This window comes from Lithobates pipiens, unplaced genomic scaffold, assembly GCF_037356315.1.
Source record: "Lithobates pipiens isolate NorthernLeopardFrog02 unplaced genomic scaffold, aLitPip1_a1.2 Scaffold_16, whole genome shotgun sequence".
Lineage (NCBI taxonomy): Eukaryota > Metazoa > Chordata > Amphibia > Anura > Ranidae > Lithobates > Lithobates pipiens.
In genome coordinates this window covers 116,689,313-116,714,344 of record NW_027507748.1, presented here as the reverse complement: position 1 = coordinate 116,714,344, position 25,032 = coordinate 116,689,313, and the positions used below count along the sequence as shown (strand labels likewise).

Below are 25,032 nucleotides of genomic sequence, written 5' to 3'. Positions count from 1 at the left end.
ACGAGAAATACAGACCCCCTAGGTTCTGGTGGTGCATTGTTTTTCAGCACCCTCAAGTCCAAAGCAGGGCTATGGGAGCTGTGTTGTGCCTGATGTCTGAGGACTTGCGACTGCTGGAGGATAGAAAAGAACAGGCTCCCGGGACCGGTCTAACAGCGCAGTGGGAGCAACCCCGCTGCAAATGAGGATTTTTATTTTATCCCTTGAGTTCAGGTGGAAGAATTAATAATAAAGCAGCATCAGGAAAGGGGAACCAAGCACATATCTACAAAAGGAACAAAGTAGTAGCAATGAAGTTCTTTGCACTGCAAGATCTTCAGGTAAGGGCCGGTTCACACTGCGGGCGATGCGAGGCGACACCGACTTGCCTCGCCGCGATTTGCAAATGACTTCTGTATAGAAGTCAATGCAAGTCGCCCCGAGGTCGCCCAGAAGTAGTACAGGAACCTTTTTTCTGAGTCGGAGCGACTCGAGTCGCTCCTCTCAGAACGGTTCCATTGTACAGAACGGGGGCGACTTGTCAGATTGTGGCGAGGCAAGTCGTGTCGCCTCGCATCGCCCGCAGTGTGAACCGGCCCTAAAGCTTCATTTCCACCAAGGAGAAATCTGTTGAGCCTAGTGGTCAAAGGCACACTGTTTTTCAGGAGGAATTAAAGACAAAGGGTAGATTTTACAAGGAACTGCTTGGGCACAAAGAATAATTTTCAATATTCTCTATATAGGATGGTATGTTAAACTACTATACTTCTTATTGGGTTCCATGGTCCTCCCTGCTGTAATGAATGGATTGTTTTCTTGTAGTAATCTATTTTCGGTGTAGAATTACTGAACTGAAATTAAAGGATTTCTGCTTAGGGTAGTTAAGTTGAACTTCTACTTTGATGTATATTTTTGGCAGATTTAATAGGAGTACATGTGCATGACTTTAAGCAGTCTTGTGACTTCCTCATGTACAGTGTAGGCCATTCCCCCCTTGGCTTATAATAGGCTTCCTTGTGTCTTGGTGCCAGTTGGATCATTCCACGCTTTAATCATGTGACACCGGCTCCAGTGGCGTGATGGTAACATTTTTGCTGCTTGCCACCCTGCACAAATTTCACTCCTGAAGCTCTTGTTTACTTTCAATATTTCTTGAAGCACTTTAATGTCCTGAAGTTTTTTGTTTCCATTTTCCCTGGCAGCTGGAGCCTCCTCACATCTCTTCCTCCACTCCAGCCAGCAGCCAGTGGGAAAAGCAGGCAACTGCTATGCCAAGAATCTCCAGTGAAATGTTATTCATAGCCGCACAGTCTGGTTGCTATGGAAAATATTTCCCTACTTGTTTTGAAACCCCACCTGCACATGGTGTAATAGCGCTTCCCCTCCTATTTTTTTGACATAAGATTGGCACATGATATTCTGGCCACCAGTGGGCTCTGAGCGGAGGCCTCTTATTTCTATTTTACCAGAAGTTTCCAAAATTGTTATTTACTGCTCGGCCTTCAAGTTACTAGATTTTAGTTGAAGGAAACAAAAAAATAGGTTCTTTTGTGAGGGGGGAACATAGCTGGGAGCTGTGCCAAGGATGTGTTCACAATGGGCAGCAGCGTAAACTCATTTTCCAGCTGTCATACATTTCTTAAAAATTTGAATATTTTTGGGTTAACTCTGGATGCCATGCAAATGGTGTATGCAAGTGCACTAAAAATAAAGAGTAGTAGTAGTTGTGTCTTCTAGTAATCCAAACCGTTTTTGATTGGCCTTTTAAAAAAAAAAAATTATTACAAAGAGTTATCTCTCACTTTTTTTAAATAGAATTGTAGCCTTCATCCAGTTGAGGTACTACAGTTCCCAGCATCTCCTTTCACTGTCTAGCTAGTGTGTTATTGGCAGAAAGCTGCGTAGTCTGTGTATTAAGAGTGAGCTGCAATCCTCCCTCTCCTCCATTCCCCTTCCCTCTCCTCCATTCCCCTTCCCTCTCCTCCATTCCCCTTCCCTCTCCTCCATTCCCCTTCCCTCTCCTCATTCCCCTCCCTTCCCCTTCCCTCTCCTCATTCCCCTCCCTTCCCCTTCCCTCTCCTCATTCCCCTCCATTCCCCTTCCCTCTCCTCATTCCCCTCCATTCCCCTTCCCTCTCCTCATTCCCCTCCATTCCCCTTCCCTCTCCTCATTCCCCTCCCTTCCCCTTCCCTCTCCTCATTCCCCTCCCTTCCCCTTCCCTCTCCTCATTCCCCTCCCTTCCCCTTCCCTCTCCTCATTCCCCTCCCTTCCCCTTCCCTCTCCTCATTCCCCTCCCTTCCCCTTCCCTCTCCTCATTCCCCTCCCTTCCCCTTCCCTCTCCTCATTCCCCTCCCTTCCCCTTCCCTCTCCTCATTCCCCTCCCTTCCCCTTCCCTCTCCTCATTCCCCTCCCTTCCCCTTCCCTCTCCTCATTCCCCTCCCTTCCCCTTCCCTCTCCTCATTCCCCTCCCTTCCCCTTCCCTCTCCTCATTCCCCTCCCTTCCCCTTCCCTCTCCTCATTCCCCTCCCTTCCCCTTCCCTCTCCTCATTCCCCTCCCTTCCCCTTCCCTCTCCTCATTCCCCTCCCTTCCCCTTCCCTCTCCTCATTCCCCTCCCTTCCCCTTCCCTCTCCTCATTCCCCTCCCTTCCCCTTCCCTCTCCTCATTCCCCTCCCTTCCCCTTCCCTCTCCTCATTCCCCTCCCTTCCCCTTCCCTCTCCTCATTCCCCTCCCTTCCCCTTCCCTCTCCTCCTCATCCGCTAATGGACATTTCTTTGGGCAAATCTGCTAAATGCATGGATTTTTAATGTACTGCTTTATTAAACAAAGGTGTTAATGCAGTCTCATTTTAAATACGAAGTCCACCTTTTACAAGGATAAATAAATGCACCCGTATGTGCAGGAAATCTTTTTACATTTTATTATATTTTTGGATGGGTTGAGCAGATCACGGGTACAATGCACAGGCTACTGCAAACTTTGTGTAGTCTGTACCTTGACCTTAACATGGCTTGGCACCTAGTTGCACCCTACATATTGGTGCATCATGGTAAGAAAGGTGGAGTTATCCTTGAACTATACCAGACCTAGTAGGTAAAGCCTACCTACCAGAATGAGGAAGTTGAATATCGGGGGCCTAAACGGGTCTTGTTAAAATGATTCGTTAGATCCTTACACTTGTGTTTTAGCAGAGTATAGGACGATTGTTCTTGTGCTTTTTTTTCCTACGGTCAGTTTTGTTTATCTACAAACAAGCAAGTGCTTTTTCTGGATCAAAGTAATTATAGACTCGGCTTATCCATCATATTCTATATCTGCTAGCTTATTATCCTTCTGAAACTTGGCCAGGCTTGTTACGTAGACAAGTTCCCATAAAAGGGAGATGTGCTTTCTGACAGGTTAGCAGTTCCACTTCAGGCACCACATGGCTCTGGGAATAATCACCCAGGAATCTGACAGAGTAGGGACTTGGGAGTACTGCTATACTTTTCCCAGGTCATACTGATGCAGCGTTCTTTATCTTCTTGTAATAAATATCAGTTTAGAAATGGACTTCTCTCTTAGACTTCATGTACACGGGACGTTTTTACAACCTCTCCTGAACGATTTCACTTGACAGATAGTAACCGACGTTTAAAACATCTGTTTTGCCGCCTTTAGAATCGTTTTTTTTTTAATAAAATGAAAAACGCCTGTAAATGAAATGCGGCTAAACGCGAGTTACAGCATTTACAAGCGGTTACAAGAATTTGGCCTTTCAAATGCCCCTGAACATTCATCCTGAGTGCCTTTTTTTTTTTTTTTTGCGTTCCCAAAAATTCTTCTAAACTCCACTGCCTAGAAACTACTATAAACGACCCTGTGTACATGTACTGATGGAACATAGACGAGAGTTCAGGGGCAGCTGAAAAAAATGCCCAACAGCTCCTAAACGTCCGTTTACCAGCAGCAGTGTACATGAGGCCTTATCCTTGTCCTGTAATTTTTTTCTTTTTTAAAGCTAAATTGTATTTTTTTCATTTTGGTGTGCTTTGTTGATTTTCTTTCAGATCTGTGCAGTAAACCAGTGTGCAACTTTGCCTCTGTGCAAGAGCTTCCTGTAATAAAGACCGGTCACTGCTGCACCCTCTTCTTATGCATGGTGACTGGTCTTGTCTCCGCCCCCTCCTGTATTTTTCTACAGACAGCCTGTAGTGGATGGACCTGCTGGTTCCTTCCCACAACTCTGATTTCTACACAGGGTACAGTATACAGTACAGTGAAATCACCATTGCTTTTACAAAGTAACAATTGGGTTTGTAAAGGCATTTGACCCACACAAACTAGATTTACATGCTTTGAGGTTATGGAGGACTATATTTAAATACGTTATTGTGCCTTAAAGCGGTTCTTCACCCTAAAGGGGAAGTTCCGCTAATCTGATCCCTCCCCCCCTCCGGTGCCACAATCGGCACCTTTCAGGGGGGAGGTGGGTGCAGTTACCTGGATAATCCAGGTATCTGCACCCACTTCCGGGCAGACCCCATGACCCCCCCCCCCCCCCCCCCGTTGTGTTCTGGGAAACGCACAGTTCCCAGAGACACAGCGGGGGGACCATAAGAGACGCCCAGCGCGACATGCGCATGCGCAGTAGGGAACCGGGCAGTGAAGCTGTAATGCTTCACTTCCCGATTCCCTGACAGAGGATGGCGGCGGGGGCAGCAGTGAGACGAGTGATCGCTCGTCATCTGCCGCCGACATCGCTGGACCCTGGGACAGGTAAGTGTGATTTTTATTAAAAGTCAGCAGCTTCAATATTAGTAGCTGCTGGCTTTTAATATTTTTATTTTAGGTGCAGAACCACTTTAAATCCAGCTTTGAGATTTTCATAAAAAAAAAAAAAAAAACTGTTTGTTCCAATGGATCCTGTAGGACAGGATTTGACAGTTTGAATGTAAGATTGTTTAATTCCTATTGCATTATGCTCCAGGTTGTTGTGTGTGTGTGTGTGTGTGTGTGTGTGTGTGTGTGTGTGTGTGTATATAAATATATATATATATATATAATATAATATAATTTTTTTTTTTTTTTATTATTTTATATATAATCTTTGTTCATTTTTGCATGTGATTGTTAAACCCAAATCTAGCAACAAAAAAGTAGGGGTTGGATTTTTTATTTTTTTTGGTGGGGGGGAGCCTGTGTCTCCATTTTGAATATATCTCATTTTCAGGACATGAAATGAGGGGAAACCTCCCCAGACATGGATCCAGCCTAAATCTCCCCTTTGTGTACACAGACCAATAAAAATGTGACAGAGGCTCTTGCCCTTCTCTACTCAATAATATACTTTTTAATAGTAATTATAAAACTGGTTGAGCTTTTATTGCATTGTGTGTTTTTTTTTTTTTTTTTTTCCCTGGGTCCAGGAAAATTGGGGCCTTTGCTTATAGCAGTCAGTTGGTCCAAGCCTACATCCTTTATTTTGCTGTGGGGCAGCAAAATAATAGTCGTGAATCCGTTTGCCATTCATGACATGCGTTGTACAGCTGAACTGTGTGCTAAATTGAAGGATATTGTTTTGGGTCCTTCGTTCTGGCTTTGCAGACTTGGAGACTTAAAAAAAAAAAAAAAAAAAAAAAGTTTGATCTGGTAGTGTCGATGTGCATTCAGTACGGCTTGTACTTCTTTAATAGTGGATACTAAGCATAGGTGATGTCCATTATTTGTGATGATGGATTCCTTGAGCAGAGTGGTCAGGCTGTTTTTAGATCTACAGGTCAAGTTTCGCAGGCTTACGGGCCTCAATATTTATGACAAGTTTCTAGGTGGGTTGCTAGGCTTCCTTAATCAGTTCTCACTAAAAATATCCCTCACACCATGAGATGCCTTGTTCTTTTTCCATGGACTCATCACATTCACAGGGCGCACAACTTGTCAATGACTTCTTCAGGTCAGAGAGGTGCAGATTACAGTGGAAGCAGTGGCTGGGTCATAATGGTTTTCACGTAGAACTTTGCAGACTTCAGCGGTCATACCGTTGAAGCCTGATTTACCTTTATTAGATGAGAGATTTGAAAATGGAAGAGCTTTAAAAAAATGTAGGATCCCTTTGCAATTATCACAGATGACTAAGTAAGCAGTGGACTAGGTACAGCAATGCCAGGCACACACGGGTCTAATATCTGCCAAAATCAGCTGGTACAGTAGAAACTGGGCAACTTTCAATGTTTGTGTACAGAGCTGCCTGTCTGACAGAAGCCAATCTCACTACCAGCATTTGTCGATTGAGCATGTTGGAAAACCAGCATCTGACTGGCATCCGGGATGGGGGGCGCGGCCAGTCCCACCAGAAGAAAATGACAAAACAGGGGAGATTGCTGCAGTAACATCGCTTGTGTTAGTACAGGGATCTGTTAGGTTTTTTTTCATTCAGCCCTCTGGGTTGAACGAAAAAAAATGTAGTTTGAACCAGGCCTAACCCACAGCAATCTGTCAGCTAACGTCTTTCATTTGTAACGCTACATGTTTGAATTGCATGCAATTAAAGTAAACCTGTCAATAGAGTAAGGCCGGTGGCCATACATGGAGCCAATTACTTTCCTGCAACCTGTGGTTTGAAATTTGATTCCCCCATCAATACAGTGTTGATGCCGGAATTCCTCCTGCCGGGACATTGTGTTCTTCCGACAGTGACCAAAGACAGCGATTGTTGCTAGCGGCTATAGCAGCTGCTAGTGAAAATTGCAGGTAAAACCCGGGATGCTGGTTGTACCCAAAATGATTTATCGATCAGCTTGGTACATTCAGCCTGCCCATACATGATTCAAATCTCAGCTGGTTCCTGCTGAACCAGCTGAGATTGCAGCGGCTTAAAGCGGAGGTCCACCCTAGTGGACCTTCCACTCATTGGAATCCTCCCCCCCCCCCCCCCCTCCGGCGCCACAATTGGCACCTTTCAGGGGGAGGGGGGTGCAGGTACCTGCACCCACTTCCGGTGTAGATTCTGCAGAAGGTACGCCCCTTTCCGCAGAATCTACGCCCCTTTCCGAAAGTTCCCCGCTGCCTGCTGGGAAACACACAGAGACAGCGGGGACCATCCTTATTACGCAGCGCGACTCGCGCATGCGCAGTAGGGAACCGGGAAATTAAGCCGAAAGGCTCCACTTCCTGATTCCCATACCCAAGATGGTGGCGGCAGCACCCAAGAGACGATCGAGAGATCGGCTTCGGGTGCCTTCATCGCGGGCGCTCTGGGCAGGTAAGTGTCACTATTTTAAAAGTCAGCAGCTGCAGTATTTGTAGCTGCTGGCTTTAAAAAAAAAAAAAGGCGGAACTCCTGGCGGACTCCTGCTTTAATGCAAAAATCAGCCAAACCCCTTTTCGAAAAACGAACATTCGGTTGTGAGTGCAAACATGTAATAAATCGCCAGTGGACATAAATGAATTTTTTATTTTTTTTACATACACCTAGTGCAGACAGTTGGGACGGGAAACACATTAACCTTTCAATTATTTATCGCTCGTTCGTCAGAAAATTTCCAAACTTGTCCTTCGTTCTTTCAGCTCAAAAATGTCCCAACGATTATCGTATAGTGTTTGGCCAGCATAACTCTGAGGTTGCAATTACTGACCTCATCTGATAGTCATTTGGCTGCCACAACCCCTTTGATTACCAGCATGCTTGTTTCCGATCAATGTAACGGCCAGGCAGCTGGCATTTTCTGAAGAAACTGGTTATCAGGGTGCACTCAGATGAAGCTGTTTTTTGGATCTCTCTGTAGATAAAACTACTTGATTTGATGAGGGTCATCCCTCTACACCCCTCTCTACAAGGAATTTTTTTTGTAAGAGACTGTAATTAGCAAAATGCTGACCTCTATGGCTAGCCGCTCAATTTCTTGATTCAATCCAGTGGGCTGTATAAGTGAAATCAGCTGATTCTCCTTCCATGATAACAGTGTAGATGGAGAAATCTGCACCTGCTGACGATTGTATTCAGTCACCTGAGGCGGCTGTGACTTGTCTTAATTCCTAAACCATAGCTCCCGACTGTCCATGATTTTGAGGGACTGTCCCTCATTCCTCCTCTTGTCCCTTATTTTGGTCTGTTCTATATAGATGTGTATAAAATGTACTTTTTATCTATCAAAAGGTGTTTTCCAGCACTAAACCTTTCATCTGATTTTTAAATTGCTGCATAAAAGCTCTTGTGGGTTTAACCAATCATGTTTTTTTCGTACAGTTCTCCTTTAAGGGGGCATGGCAGGGGGTTTGTCCTATGCCTGCATACTTTTGCTGATAGGTGTCCTTCATTCCCAATTGAAGTTGGGAGGTATGCTAAACAGTGACTGCATCTGATAGGACAGTCCGTGTTCGACCAACCATTTTTTTTTTTTTTTTTACCCGGTTGTCGATTTTTAAGGCTGATTTCACACTGGGGGGGGGGGGTCGGGCGTTGACAGTAAAACGGTGCTATTCGTCCACTAGCAGGGCGGTTTTAACCCCCGCTAGCGGCTGAATAAAGGGTTAAATATGCCCGTGTAGCACCGCTGCCCATTCATTTCAATGGGCAGGATCGGGGTATACACCACTCCTGCACCACCCCAAAGATGTTGCTTGTAGGACTTTTTTTAAACGTCCTGTCAGCGCAGCACCCCAGTGTGAAAGCACTCAGGCCTTCATACTGGGACCGCAGGGGAGGCATTTTTCAGGCACTAGTTTTAGCCCAAAAACGCCTGAAAACCGCCTCCGTGTGAAAGGGGTCTAAGACCTCTTTCACACTGACGGCTCCCGGGCGTCAGCGGTAAAGTGGTGCTATTTTTAGCGCCGCTTTACTGTCTTAGCGGCGTGCTTTTAACCCCTGCTATCGGCCATGAAAGGGTTAAAAACTACCACAAAGCGCTGCTACAGCAGTATAGCCGCGCTGCCCCTACCTCTCCAAAGATGCTGCTAGCAGGACTTTTCTTTTAGCGTCCTGCCAGCACACCGCTCCTCAGGGCTTTCATATTGGAGATACAGCGGCGACTGTTTCAGGGCGCTTTGCAGGCACTATTTTTAGCGCTGTGGCGCCTGCAAAGCGCCCAAGTGTGAAAGGAGTCTAATTGATTGTCAAGCCAGTTGGTGCTTTCAGGGCCACCTATTGCTCAAAATTCAAGCTCTGTAGCTAACAAGCTCAGTCTGAGTCTGTCTCACTATGCAGAAGAATGCAGGTGTTAGTTATCAAGTCAGATTTACTTATGCTAGTTCCTTGTAAAAATATACAATACATAACATGGTTAAAAGGAATATTTTTAGTTATCTGCCTGGTCACAATTTCTTGCACATATTAATGGAAAGGATATAGTACTTTCCAGACCTCAGGAGTGCAAGTCCACCAAAAAAAGTGCAGATCAAAACTTCTGTAACCAGCTCACATGGAAGACTTCCACTGTGGGCAGTACTATGGAATCTGCTGAGCTTGTATGTATAGCAGATGAATGGAAGATGTGGAGAGGACGCCGCCAAGCAGTGAGAAAGGGCTGCACTGAATTGATGGCTGACTTCCAATCATCAGTTTATGAAGCCATTTTGTCAGATGTTGAAATGCAGCATTTGAATTTAAATTGCACCTTTTGAAATGTTCTGCGTTCAAACTGGCCCCAAACGTTCATGTACACGAATCCATCCAGATATAAGAATGTTATTTGACTGTTAGTCTGTGTCGTGTACATCTACCATTACTTGCTGGAGGTTATTGTTCTGTTACTTTCACAATTCAGTTCAGGAATACAATATTGTCTCATTTGGAGCCAGTGATATTTTTTACTTTAATGTTTTATGTCTGGATCACAATTATTTCCCCAGGCATATAATAACCACTTATTACATGTATTTCTACAACTTTTGCTCAGCTGAGCTATAGAAAGCAGCATGTACAGTGTTCTAGTTCTCTCAGTACTTGGTATATAACCTGTGTGTTTTTTTATTCTTGTATTTTAGTAGTTCCTGTACGATGGGGCTCGTTCTTCCTCTCTGGAGTGACACTCTTATTCATTTGGATGGCGATGGGTAAGAAATAATGATTTTATGATACATTTTTCTTTGTAAGCGCTACTTTCTTATTATAGTTATTACAGCATGGTTAAGCAGTATGATCGACATGTTCTTCACTCCTCGTTCGCCAATTCCTCAAGTGACCTTTTACTGTATCCTAGTCTGTCCCACATACACGGTTCCAGATGACACTTAACTGTACCCATGTCTCTCAGAACACTGGAACATAGCTGAATAAGCAACACCGTTAATTCCTTGCATATGCTTCCTAAGCCAAGGCCCTTTTATTGACCCTAGCACTTGATTTTGATTTTTAGTTGTTGAAAATACATTTTTATAGCATTGTGCTGTGGTGTCTTTGAAGCCAGTCCTGTTTATTCAGCTGTGCATGCATAAATACTTCCTTTTATAGCTAAATAACTTTAAGCATGAAACATACTAAATAGGATTGTCCCAATTTTACATACGGAATGTTTTGTAGACTCCATGCTTTGGATCTCCATCCCCATAATGAGCTCTTCTGTGACCACTGCTTCTCAGCAGGTCATAGCTGGACAGGTTTGAGGCAGGTAACACAGGCTGTACACCCACGATGCAATGGTGTCGTGTCCTGTTTTGCTGCTTATGCCGGTCAGCAGATAAATAAATATTGGGGTACACATGCTTAAAAAAACAAAAACAAATTGAATATTTAGTTGCTTCACCAAATTCAGGGTTTTTCAAATCTGGTGTGGTGGAACTATATTGGGTTGCTATTCCAGTGCAGTCCCACCGCACTACGGCAAGACCAGACAAAATGCCTAGGTCTCCAGTGTGGCTGGTTCACGCCACTGCATTCCAGTGGTGTGCGCTGAAAAAAAAAATAGTACTGCATGCAGTACTCTTTGAGCTCTGTGCAGTTACTGTAAAATTTCAGTCAGGTAAATTTAAAAAAAAAGTGAACAGTGCAATGCGACAAGATCGGTGCATCAACACTGCATTCACTGCACCGCACACCATCCACTGTGGCTAGTAAGAATGTTCCTTTAAAGAGGAAGTAAACCCTGATGAGTTTACTTCCTCTTTCATTCCCTGCAAAGGCAAAGCATAATGGACTACTATGCATCGCATAGTAGCCCATTATGTGTCACTTACCTGACACAGGAGCCAGCGAAGTCACCGCTGTCCTCTGTAGTCCGGCGCATCCATCTTCTCGGTGGGGTCTCGCAGCTCCGCCGCTGTCATTCGGCGAAGCCGCGATGACATCACTCCCGCGCATGCGCACGGGAGCCAACACACGCGGCAGCTCTGTCCTTGGAAATGCCACGCTCAGTGCGCCTGCGCGCCGCTGTCTACGGCGCATGCGCCATAGACAGCGCTGCCTGTCTTCGGGCAAATATTTCCTAAACCGTATAGGTTTATGAGATATTTCTTGGACCTACAGGTAAGCCTTAATCTAGGCTTACCTGTAGGTCAAAGTGTGTTGTAAGGGTTTACAACCACTTTAAATAATGTTGCGCTCTTTCATTAGATCACTGTTCTTAAAAAGCAAAAGAAAATCACCTTTTATAGGAGGAATGCTGCCATGCCTGTTGGCTCTTAAGCTGGCTATACATGGATTGAAATTCGGTCAGTTCAACAGGAACCGGACAAATTTTGATCCATGAATGGACAGGCTGGTTTTATACGCCAATCGATAGTGTACAGCCAGCCTGTTGCAAAAAAATCCTCTATCAGCACTGCCAGCTATAGCTAGCTATAGTCGGCTGAGCTGATCAGTATATTTTTACAGAGGAGTTCCCCCATAAACATTGGGTGTGCGTGTGTTGATGGGAGAATCGAGTCAAAATGACTTCTGTATGGCCAGCCTTACCTTAGTGGTCACTGCTGTCAGTCTTGCTGCAAGTGTTGGTTGTGTATGGATGACTTTGTATATAGTTATCATTGCCTACCAGACAACCCCTGATCAGACAAACTATCAAGTTTCTGTGAGATAAGGATTAATTTGTTTCAGTGAAGCAAAGTTCTCCTGTTGGTCTTTTAAGGCTGTAAAAGAAACAAACGTTTGTGATTGTAAAGTCCCTTTTTAGTTAATAATAACAAACACTTAACTGCTCTGTGCAGTTGGTTTTGCACAGAGTAGCCCAGATCTTCCTCTTCTCGGGTCCCTCTTCTGTGCTCCTGGCCCATTTTTGCTATTGAGTGCACCCACAGCAAGCAGCTTGCTATGGGGGCACCCGAGCCACAGCTCCGTGTGCCAATTCAGGCACAGAGCCACGGCCTGTCCCCGCCCCCTTTACCTCCTCATTGGCTGACTTATTTTGACAGCAGCAGGTGCCATGCTGCTTTCTCGGCCAGTGAGGAGGGGAGTCCCAGGCAGCCGAGGCAATCCTGCAACATCGCTGGATCTAGGTGGGCTCAGGTAAATATTGGGGGGGGGGGGGGCTCTGCTGCACACAAAGGGCTTTTTATCTTCACGCATAGAATGCATGAAGATAAAAAAAAAAAATTCTGCCTTTACAACAGGGGTTGACAAATTTGTTTGGAATCTAGGAGCCAGCTAAAAAAGTTAGGAGCCGGGTCCGTGACGGCGATCTGGACCTGTCCCTGGCCTGACATGGAGACGAGTGAGGGGAAGATAGCCCCAAGCCCCTCACCTGTCTCCAAGTCATTGCTCATAGCTCTTAGAGGGACATTTTATTTTTTTTATTTTTTCAAATGACAAATTTTTTTTAAATTGCATTTTAGTGTAAATATGAGATGTGAGGTCTCTCTGATCCCAGATCTCATATACAAGAGGACCTGTCATGCTTTATTACAAGGATTTTTACATTCCTTGTAATAGGAATAAAAGTGACACAAAAAAAAATAAAAATAAAAGTTTAAAATATATATATTTTTTTATAATTTTAACACGCCCTGTGCCACCAAGCTTGCATGCAGAAGCGAACGCATATATGAAAGCGGTGTTCAAACCACACATGTGAGGTATCGCTGCGATCGGTAGAGTGAGAGCAATAATTCTAGCCCCAGACCTCCTCTGTAACTTAAAAAGTGCAACCTGTAGAATTTTTTAAACGTCGCCTATGGAGATTTTAAAGGGTAAAAGTTTGTCGCCATTTCATGAGCGGGCGCAATTTTGAAGCATGACACTCGGCGTAACATTTATCTTTCACAATATAAAAAAAAATTGGGCTAACTTTACTGTTGTCTTATTTATTTTTTTTTATTAAATAAATTTTCCCCAAAAAAGTGCGCTTGTAAGTCCACTGTGCAAATACGGTGTGACAGACAGTATTGCAACGACCACCATTTTATTCTCTAGGGTGTTAGAATTATATATATATATATATATATATATATATATAATGTTCAGGGGTTCTGAGTAAAGGGAAGGAAGATGGGCAGGCAGGGGAATTAGCATTGCTGGTTGTAATTCCAACGGCCACCACAAGAGGGCGCCAGATTCCAGAAGGAACCATAGGATCGTAGAAGGCCTCAAAGCCGGGGGCTCAATTACCGGCCGCTGGCGGCGCGGCCCGACGCGATCGTGCCGCGGGGGTCCGCAGAGACAGCATACCCCCTAGCTGTGCTGCCCCAGGCGCCAGGTCGCTAATTCTAGTCGCAAATGCGACCTGGCGCCCGGGTTTTGTCGAGCCCTGCTTTACAACCACTTTAATATACCCTTAATGTTCATTCAAGGTGTTTTGTGTTTACTTTTAATCTTCCTTGGAAGTGAATAAATGGTTTGTCTTTGCTTTTCCTAGGGGGTTCAGTGTGTCAACAGATAACAGGATTCACATTTTCAAGCCGGTGTCTGTCCAAGCCATGTGGTAAGAAATCTGTGGGCACCAAAGGTTATACTTTTCAAAGTTCCTATTGGACGTTCCACTTACGTAAACCTGTTATTCCTCAGGTCTGCGCTGCAAAGCTTGCACAAAGCCTGCGAGGTAGCCCGTGCCAACAACTACTATCCAGGCAGCCTTTTCCTAACATGGGTTAGTTATTACGAGAGTCACATCAACTCTGACCAGACTTCAGTCAACGAATGGAATGCTATGCAAGATGTGCAGTCCCATCGCTCTGATTCTCCTGTGCTTTTCACTGATGTGTAAGTTACCTGCCATTATTTTCTGAAATTAAACAAATGTGGATTCTCAAATGAAAAGCTACAAATACTGTAGCTGCTGCCTTTTAATATAAGGACATTTAGCTGTCCCTGGATCCAGCGCTGTCCTCACCCAACCCAATTTTTCAATTGGTTTCGGGTGCAGATGTTGGTACCTTTACTATAGGGGGCAGTACACACGGGTGAAATTTTAGGTGGTATCAGCCGGCTCAATAGAAACAGACCAACATATGGCCCATGTAGACAGAAGCCAGTATGACCGGAGCCAGCTGATCGGCTCCTGTGGAAGGGGCATGACTGAAAAAGGTCTGCCACTGGCCGAGAGCGCTGACCAGTGTAGTGTTGCGGGTGGGGGGTAGCTCAGCAGAGAGCTCACTGTGCTAACATCGGATTTTTAGTACAGCGGCTCCTTTCAAGCTCTTCAGGGTTTTTTTTTGTAATCGGCACACTGGATTGAGTGAAAAAAAAAAAAAGCTAGTGTTCCTAACACTTATGGGAAACTGGCAGTGAAGCATTGTGACTTTCAGTCAGGCTGGCTTTCAGCTGCGCATGTGCAAGGTGCGCTGAGCTTTGATTGGTCCTGCAGTCTTCTGTAGCTGGACCTGAAATGTGTTCCAAAAGGGGAAGGAGGGGGGGTGAACTTCTGCTCTGGTCACCGCAGTGATCTGACCACAAGTGGGGAAGTGGGCATCTGTCCAAATCGGGCACCGCTAGCCAACCCCAATAATAAAAAAAAAAAAAGGTAATGTGCCAGATGTTGTGCAGGAAGAAAAGCAGAACTTCCCCTTTTTTGGCACCTGAAAGCATGCTTCAATTGCTCGGTTATCCAACATGCATATTCTGTTTGTCCCAACCCATGTGAGCTCTTTGCTAGATGAGAAAAAGCATCACTATTCTGAAAGTCTGTTTCTGGTGCTCATCCTATCGAATCTTATCATTTTTTGAGCTCTGACTGTAGGAGACGAGCTCGCTCTCAGGACTTTCAATGAAAGCATTTTCCAAGTCAAGGTGAAAAACTTGGCACGAGTGTGAATTTGATCTTGCTTTTCACATTGAATTTAAATGTACATTAGTGATTTTAGCGATTCATACTCAATCGTAATTAGCACTCCTAGGTAGATTATGTATTGGGCTCATTGAATTTCCTGATCAGAAATGCAATGTCCCAGCATTGATGTTCCTCTTCCCCTGCTGAGTAGTTGAGCTATTTTTGCAGTGGGTGATAAGGCCTCAGGAATCGAGGTTAGAGGAATGCAAGGACGATTAGCTTCTTTTCAAGGCCATAAATGGATTTGGATGATAGTGACCCTGGAAAGGTAGTAGGGACACATGTCCCATTCTGAAGCAGCCATGAAAACCTTGAGGGCTGCTGTCTGAATCATGCAGTGTTCACATAACATGGGGAATGCACACCTCCTACCACCTGTCTCTGCGATAACACGTCTCAAAACATGCAGGGAGTTAACTGTTGTAATTTTGTCTTTACAGACCGACAGAGCGAGAACGCACAGAGCGTCTAATTAAAATTAAGTTAAGAGAAATCATGATGCAAAAAGATCTGGAAAATATTACATCTAAAGAGGTGAGCAAGACAAGTGTTTTGGTATTTTATTTTAATTTTTTATATATGTATCTGAAACATTGACACCCTGGAATGAAGACCATTCTATTAGATATTTCTAATTCTTTCCATTCCTACAAATGTCAAGTGCCAGTTTTAACTGGGCGCTTTGCCCAGGCCTTACTGCTGCTCTTGAGGAGTGGTGGGGTACTGGAAAAGAACCTTCATGTGGGATACTGCTAACAAGCCCAGTGGTATGTGTATAGTCCCCACTTGCTCATCTCTTGCAAATAGGATACTGCACTGTCAGCATGTGAACTTGTATAGCTGCAATCCATGCAAGATTGGTTGGAAGTGTTAACTAATATAGTTTTAAAAGTTACAAACATTGCACATAATAAAAATTTATAGATCAGGATTTAAGGCAAGGTTCACACTATTGTGGGTCTAGGAACACGTGCAAATCACACACATTTCTCTACCTACAGGAAAACCATGCCACTTTTTATCAGATGTGCAGGAATGCCATTGTTAATGGCACCACACGCATCTGAAAAGGCATTGTGGTTTTGGGGTACAAACCGCATGGTGCCAAGGTACCATGCGATTCTGTACAGATGCGGTTTTATAAAGGGTGGTCCCTTACCTCCTCTTCTGGGGTTCCCCCCACAGTAGCTCTCCGCTCCTCTTATTCTCCTAGTGCTTTCCTAGCAAGCCAACTGTAGTCAGGGCACTAATGCAGGTGCCCATTGACAGTGTGACTCCATTTCCACCAAGTGTTGTAAGACAGGGGGGCAGGACAGAGTGGCTTTTGGAAGTTGTGGGTTTTTTTTGTTTTTTTTCTACAACCTAATGCAAAGGTAAGGTAAAAAGACCTTTTAGCCTTTAGAACCACTTGAAGAATAATTCCTGGAATGATACATTTTACAATGTATATACAGTACTTGGCCAATGCCCCTGGAAATTGAAAATCACGCTAGTAGACACGCTCCTCGGGTGATCTCCACTTGCTTGAGCCCTGTGCTGAGCGGCTGGCCTGATGCCTTGTGAACACAGGTCGGCCGCTCAACACGGCACCATATAGAGCAGATATATGCAATTAGCGGACCTCCAGCTGTTGCAGAACTACAAGTCCCATGAGGCATAGCAAGACTCTGACAGCCACAAGCATGACACCCAGAGGCATGATGGGACTTGTAGTTTTGCAACAGCTGGAGGTCCGCTAATTGCATATCCCTGATAGAGAATACTTTGCATTTTCTAGATGAATCAAAAGTGGTCTCTGGATGAGGTGCAGGGTGTGATGTCACCTCCACCTTGTCTAATAAAGAATGATTTGCATTCATTCAGAAAATACAAAGCGCTGTCTGAATGACACTCGTGTTGAGCAGCTGACCTCTTGTGTTCACAACGTATTGGGCTGCCTGCTCAGCATGGAACCCAGCAGTGAGCGGAGTTCACTGGAGGAGCAGTGTCTAGGGGCATATACATAGTAACTATATATGCCCCTGGGGCAGCTTCCAGGACATATACATAGATTGGTCTGAGCTGGACCAGTATCAGAAGTACTAGAAGTCTGAAAAGCAACCCTGGCCTCCTGGGAAGAACTTCACCAAAGTCTTTAAAAATTAAGTCTGCAGCCAAAAGGCAGCACGTCCTTGGGTAGGCAAGAAATGAAGAAGTGTGGGTGCCATTGAAAATGATATTCCCTGTTAAAAAAAAAAAAAAAAAAAAAAAAACACTGAGGAGCAAGCAGGACACTTTCATTTATGGGTGAAGCTTTTGTTTTTCTTAAAAAAAAAAACTAAAAAAAAAAAACCTTCTATTAAGATGCTTTCCCTTTTTATTAGATCCGGACAGAGCTTGAAATGCAAATGGTGTGTAACCTGAGGGAATTCAAAGAGTTCATCGACAACGAGATGATTGTCATCTTGGGACAGATGGATAGCCCAACTGAGATCTTTGACCATGTGTACCTGGTAAGTTTCCTGTTAGATCTGTGTTGAATGGTGTCATTTCTCTCACACTGTCTGACATTGACGCCTTATTGTGTGTTCTAACATGAAACACAGCAATGTATGTCACGTCAGATATTTATGCGGTGTCATCCTCCAGCTTGTCCCAGAATATTGCTTTGTTACAACAGAAATATAATTTTTCTTTGTGAAATGAGACCAAGTAAAAGTAACTTCCTTTATTCAGAACCTTATGAAGCCATTGATGGTATTTCTTCATGATGTGACGTCTAGTAGATTTGGGGAAGTGGTTTCATTTTGTGCGAATTAGGACTGTAATAGAAAGTTAGGCAATTCCATTTGGATTTCTGACCACACAAGAGTATGGCGTCTGCAGTTATTGTAGTGTGTTCTCGCTAAATAGCACAGCATACACTGCTGTACCGGTCATTACTCCTTTCTTTAATAACTCTTATGGATTGTTTGATGTTAGTCCCAAAATACCCATTAGCATTTCACTTTAAAGTGAATTAGCCACTAATACACTTTATGCAGTACCTTAGTACCTTACACTGTTCTAAACTGTTGTTGGTGGTCATTTAACTGGCCCTGGCTCACTGACAATGCAGCTTGTATAGAGGACAACAAGATAAAGTCTTGTGTTCTATGCATTAAGATAAAAAGCCGCCTGTGTTCATCAGCCTCCCCATCACCCCCAATACTTAAGCCCCCCAGCAAGTGTCTCAGCCATCCGACACTCCCTCCTGATTGGCTGAGACACAGCAGCAGGACCATTGGCTCAGTCAGGCAATCGGGAGAGAGAGGGTTGTGGCTCTGCTGCAGTTCCTTGTCTGAATGTACACAGCTGTGACTTGGCTTAGGTGCCCCCATAGTAAGCTGCTTGCTGTGGGGGCACTCGACAGGAGGGAGGGGCCAGGAGCAGCAAAGAGGGACCCAAGAAAAGGAGGATTTGGGCTGCTTTGTGCAAATCCATTGCACAGAGCAAGTAAGTATAACATGTTTGTTATTTTTATTGAGAAAAAAGAGACTTTACAATTACTTTAATTGCTGCAGAGATGTTATGTCCTCAGTACGGAAGTACATTTTTTTTATGGTTTTATTCTTCAGGTACTAAAGGGTGTTTCTGCACTTGTACTCTTCCCTAAGATTTACTGTTCAGAGTGACCGTCTTATTTACGGATCATAGAAAACTTGTTTTTTTGCAAGGATTACTATTAAAACTGTGATCTAAATTTAGACTAATATCAGATGGGTGATTCTGTCACTAGCAACAAATCACCAGCTACTTGTCTGTCCCTATGGAATTGCTCGCTATCAAGGTGTGACCGCCAGCTACAGAGCGATTCCATAGAGGTAAATGGAAGGCACTCTGTTGCTGGTGATTTGGCCCTAGTGGCAGAATTTCCTATTAAACGCCCACCTTTTTTATTATTATTATTATTATTATTATTATTATACAGGTTTTATATAGACTATACACTAACAGTTTGCTCAGCGCTTTACAACATGAGGGCAGACATTACAATTTGTTACAAGAGGAATCCGAGGGCCCTGCTCGTTGAAGCTTTCAATCTAAAAAGGAAGGGTCAATTGATACAAAAGGTAATAGCTGTGGGGGATGAGCTGATGGAGGATGCAGTGTTTAGGAGCTGCTGCGGTTAGTTGAGGTTCAACCTCCCTCTCCTGAACGCTGAAGAATTGCGTTTAGGATAGAAAAGCTTTGACCGCCAGCTGGGGAAAAATCACAGCACGATTTTGCCCTGGTAAATAGCCAAGTATACATGAAGCCTTACAGTTTAAACTGGTGCCATGACTGCTGGCCACAGGTTTCCTGTTTCAGAGTGGCTCCTTTCTCTTGCAGCATCCTATGAAGCCACCTTTGCATGCAGGTACTAGAATTCTAGCTCCTTACACTGTGTGCATCAATAGAAACACACAGCCATGTAGCCTAGGATCATCATGCACTCCCCTGCTCCTCCCTTCTCCAAGTTAAGAGATTGACTGAGGACTGCATTGTGCTCTGGTATTTCTTTACTGTGAAGACCAGAAGTACGAGGAAGCAGCACTAAGAAAGTAGGAAACTACAGCTTTGGAAGTCGTAAACTACAAGTGCTGGGGTAAGATTTTTAACAAATGGTTTACATACGGGGTATGTCTGTTTTATTGTGCTCCATGCGTTAAGCTAAAAACGCAGAGGGTTTAATACCACTTTACACTGGCTTAGGATATGATCACTTGTGCATACTTACCATTTAGTTTACTATGTGTTGGCCTTCAACCTATAGAGATGCCCTGTTTAAGCATGGTTTGGGCTTAGTATCCCATTAAAAGCACCAAGGGAATATCCTTTTCCATACATCCATACTGATGGATTTTGACATACAGTGAAGACCGCATAACATTGTTTTTTTTGTGAATTGTTGAGCTCAGCTTTGTTTCCATGGCTGGGGACAGAGGACATGATTGTACGCAGCTCTTGTCTTTTTTTCTCTTTGAAATTGAGGAACCCTGTGGCTTGTTTTATCACTTCAGAGAGCAGGAAACAGGGGCAGCATTTGGAAGCAGAGAGAGAGGTTAATGGCTGATGACCGGCTGTGGTCTCTGGGGATGTTAAAAGTGTTTACGCTGCAAGGACACTGATCCACAAGTCCAGTAACAGGAGGATAACCAACTGCACAGGAATCGGCAGGCTTTGTTGTAGAAGGAAAGATATCTTCAAAGCTGGACCCCTCGGGAGGGGGAATGAATTCTGGCAGGCGCTAGCACTCCCTGTGAGGAGACGCAGCCCTCTGCCCAGTGAAGTTTGTTCCAAATCTCGTTGCCAAGATCCAAATGGTACCTTTTTAGGGGTGGGGGGGTGAGTTTTGCTAAACAAAATTAGCGGAAGCCCTGATATCAGCAAATATGCAGTGACTGAATATTACCAGAACACGTGAGCTTCCCTCCAGCTTTACAGCACAGCTTGGCAAAACTACAGGGAGCTTTTCTGGCACACTTTTCCCAGTCTGGGATTTATCTGCCTCTGGGCCATTTTCTGGTTTAGCAGATGAGGAAGCTGTAGTTGAAACAGCAAGTGCCTCGGAGCTGTCACAAGTCTCAGTAGTGACATTGGAGGACATTTATAGGTCAAGGACAAGACAATTTATAGGTTTTCAGAAGTAATTGTTACTTTGTGTATTTTTTACCTAAACACTAAAGCCTAGACATTTCTTTGCATTAAAGTGGTTCTAAAGTCAGTGGTTCTAATGCATTAAAATCCAAATAAAAAACTCCTGTTTGCAGCAGCCCCCCTAATACTTAGCTGAAGCCCCATCTCAATCCAGAAGTGTTGCACAAGAGCCTCGTCTGTCCTGGACTCTCCCTCCTCATTGGCTGAGACAGCAGCACAGTGCCATTGTTGTCCATTGCTGTCAGTCAGTGAGCCATTGAGGAGAGAGGAGGGGGGGGGGGGGGGGGGCAAGCCACAGCTCCTTGTCTGAATAGACACACAGAGCAGTGGCTCAGCTTGGGTGCCCCCATAGCAAGCTGCTTGCTGTGGGGGCACACACTGCAGGAGGGGAGAGGCCAGGAATGAGAGACCCAAGAAGAGGTGGATCTAGGCTGCTCTGTGCAAAACCACTGCACAAAGCAGGCAAGTATAACATGTTTGGTATTTTTAAACAAAAAATAAACACGTTAATATCACTTTAGGGTAAATGTATGTTTGCCCCGATCCATCGCTGTGCCCATCTGCAGCATCTCTCTCTTCCAGTCAGATCCTGTGACAAGGGGGAGGGGTTGAGCTGTTGCCCACTGAGAAGAGCACCAGTGAGGGCTCAGAAGAGAAGAATTGGAGCCACACTGTGCAATTCCTTTGCACAGGTAAGTATAAACCTGTTTGTTTATTTAGAAAAAAAAAAAAAAAAAGGGTTGGCAGGAAAGAACTGCTCCATTTCCCCATTTAACACATTCAGCCTCCTGCAGAGCTACAGTGTTCTGCTGGTGGGGAGGGGGGCACAGGAAGCATTCCTGGCAAACAGAATACAATGGTTACTGCTGGTGGCTATAGCTGCCGGCAGCAATTGCATATGACAAATCTGACTAGCTGGTTGTACCCTAGTTGATCGATGGTTCGACTTGGATACAATCAGCCTGCCCATAGATTGATTACATCTCGGCTGGTCCCTGCTGAAACAGCTGAGTTTTAATCCATGTATAGCTGGCTTAAACATGTTTTCCCTGATGTTGATGGAAAAAGATGGCCTGGTCTGATGAATAGTGTTGTTTTTTATTTTAATATCATGTGGATGGCCGGTTGTGTGTGCATCTCTTCACTGGGAAAGAGATGGCACCAGGGTGTGGTATGGTAAGAAGGCTAGCCGGTAGAGCCAGTGTGATGCTTTGGGTAATGTTCTGTTGGGAAACATTGGCCCTGCCATTCATGTGGATGTTACTTGGCCAGTACTACCTACCTTAATATTATTGCTGGCCCAAGTACACCCCTTCATGCAAATGGTATTCCCTGATGGCATTGGCCTCTTTCAGCAGGATAATGTGCCCTGCCACACTGCAAAAAATAAAAATAAAACAACCTTCAGAGGTCTAGTTGCATCCAACTCTCAACGGGTCAGGGCTGTTTTGGTGGCCAAAGGGGGACCTACTCAATATTAGGTGGGCAGTCATAAAGTTATGGCTGATCGGTGTATGCATTTAGGGCCCTTATGATTTTATCCAGTGCACTTGCACATTCTGCATGAAGATGGAAATAACTGGTATATTTTTTTTCATATATTTACACAAGTATGTTCACTTTGTATAAACAAGGGCTATTACAGACGTAATTGTTGCAAATCTGTACTTAACAACCCGGAGGAGCTTAATCATCGTGGAGTTTACGTCAGTTGTGTAATGTGTTGGCTTATTAAGCATTCTCCCCGTGATGCCTGTACCCCAAACTGATGTATAGCCATAAGAGTCAGTGAGAGTTCAGCATGTGTTGTGGATTATGCTATCAGACCTTCCTGGAAACCCCCAACACTCTAGCTTGTCCTCTTTACTCCAAAACATGTCAGGACGATACAATACAGTTCTTGGAGAACAGTCCCTTTTTTTAGGATCTGGGAACCCTGCATTATAGAAATGGGGTGCAATTGATGAGCTGTCACGGATATGCCTTTTGGATCGGAGGAGTGCAGGACTGCGTTTGGTACACTTCAGGATGCAGCTGTGAGCCACCTACATCCCTGAACACACATCCTGGTGCTTTCACCCAGTCCTTTGTGTTCACGCTTTGCAAACTGCCCTTTCTCACCTCTCCTATGAGATCTGTGAAGACGTGAACTCTCCAAGTGGGGGGGGGGGGGGGGGGGTGTACCTGGTTTGACAGGTTGTTTCCCTCCCCCGCCCTGGGAAGGGCCATTCAGAGGGGTCCTATTACAGCATAGGGAATGAAGTCATCTGTTTGCTCTTATGCTAAAGTTCTGTGTGTTGCTTTAGCCTTACCTGGTCTTTTGTCAAACAGATTACATCTACCGAGCTGTAACCCTTTCCATCTGGAATACAGATATAGGTATTTTTGCACTCCTATATGCTGTCATATGAGTTTTTGGCACATGTTGCTGCATAAGTTTGCAATTTTTTGGTTTCCATGTTCACGTTTTTGATGCAGAGAGAAACCTTTAGATTAGGGATGTTGCATGGTGCTCACCTGCATAGGACGTTTTTTATTTTATCCTTAACTCAATGAGCCGGGTTACAGCTGAATTCCCAGTATCCCTCCTGGACCAATGTATTTATGCATGTGCCATACCTGGACTCCCATGGAAGCTGGAAATCATTGTGGGCAGCACAGTGGCTAAGTGGTTAGCGCTTCTGCCAAGTAGCACTAGGATTGTTAGTTTTCATCCCAACCACTGCACTGGCCCCGCTGAAGTTTGAAGGGGAGTAAACTGTCTTTGTTTTGAAAGTTTGGAGATCCCTGTATTAGATCAATCATAGCCATCGCATTTGTGCCCTGCACTACTTGGGGGGAGCCTTAGGGTGAACAATGGTGGCAGGTCAACTCCTGCCAACCTGTTCAAATATTTTATTTCTTTGTTCCAACATTTCCTCTTATTGGTACCACAAGAGCTGCTGGTACATTTTGCTGTATACAATTTATCAGTTATAATATATCGGGACGCAACCTGCATGGAGTTTGCATGTTCTCCCTGTGCCTACGTGGGTTTCCTCCCACACTCCAAAGTGTTGGCTCCTGTCCAAATTTGCCCTAGTATGTGTGAACGTAAGGGCTCATGCACACTCAAAGAAGCTGTTCCTACAGGCTTTTGAGCTTTGTGGAGCGCTTTTTATATTTTTTTTCCCTGCCTGGAAACTCCCTCCATGTTAGCCAATGTGTCCATGCACACTATGGCTTGTTCAGGAGTTTACAGGCATATGCTCTTATAGGCAGGAACAGGAGCTTTTGCGCCAAAAAGATGCATAAGTGCCCAAAAGCGCAAAACTCAAAGAAGCTCGAAAAAATGAGAAAATTAGTGAGGGGAGGGTTTGTGAAAAAAGGTTATGCTCCAAAAAGATCAAAGAAGCTCAATAAAAATATGCAAAAGAGCACAAAAAAAAGCACTTCAAGGTTAGGCAGAGAAATAAAAGCTCAAATGCCTGTAAAACCAGTTTTTTTTTTTTTTTTTTTTTTTTTTATTATGAGCTGCAGTGTGCATGAGCCCTTACGGACCTTAGACTGTAAGCTCCTTGGGTAGGGACTGATGTGAATGTACAACTTATATTTAAAACGCTGCGTAAATTGACGGCACAATAGAAGTACCTGTATTAACTGAAATAAATAGACACCATTACTACATTGATTGTAGCTTGCTTCTGGATCCCACAACAAGTGGCTGCCCTGCTTATTGAATACGGGTTGTCTGTCCCTCGCTCACTAGGCAACACATTCTCTGATTGGACGAGGTTGGGTTCTTTCCACTTATGGGGAACCTTATGCATTCATTTTGATTTAAATGCTGAAGTGTTCTCTGAAGGGTGTGTGTGCTAAGGTAGTGAATGACCTGTGTTCACTAAGCAACAGCAAAGCCACTTGGGACAAGACCTAGAACCAAGCAGCAGGTACTGCAGTAGTAGTTACTACTATAGTAATTTCCAGGTTCCACAGGATCGGCCAGGTATGGCACATTGATACTTACGTTGGTCCAAGCTGGACCAATGTAACCATGCAAACATAGCCATATCTAGAATTCGCGCACATGCACACGCACGCACATGCACGCACATGCACACACGCGTGCACAACGCACACACACACACATATATATATATATACACGCTAAATGCAAAAATAAAAAATGGTGTACACAGCCAACTTTAGTATACCGAAGGCAGAAAATAATTGCTGTGGGTCATTGAC

At 44.4% G+C, this 25,032-nt stretch overlaps 1 protein-coding gene across 3 annotated transcripts in view; it reads left to right on the top strand.

Moving 5' to 3' along the window:
* SSH2 (slingshot protein phosphatase 2) overlaps positions 1–25,032 on the top strand; it is a 317,108-nt gene that overhangs the window by 273,079 nt on the left and 18,997 nt on the right. For all 3 annotated transcript variants that reach the window (XM_077480336.1, XM_077480333.1, XM_077480334.1), the window contains 5 exons: positions 9,938–10,006; positions 13,738–13,803; positions 13,887–14,081; positions 15,588–15,681; positions 17,511–17,639. In XM_077480336.1, the coding sequence (XP_077336462.1) occupies positions 9,938–10,006; positions 13,738–13,803; positions 13,887–14,081; positions 15,588–15,681; positions 17,511–17,639 (553 nt within the window). The remainder of the gene's footprint in view (positions 1–9,937; positions 10,007–13,737; positions 13,804–13,886; positions 14,082–15,587; positions 15,682–17,510; positions 17,640–25,032) is intronic.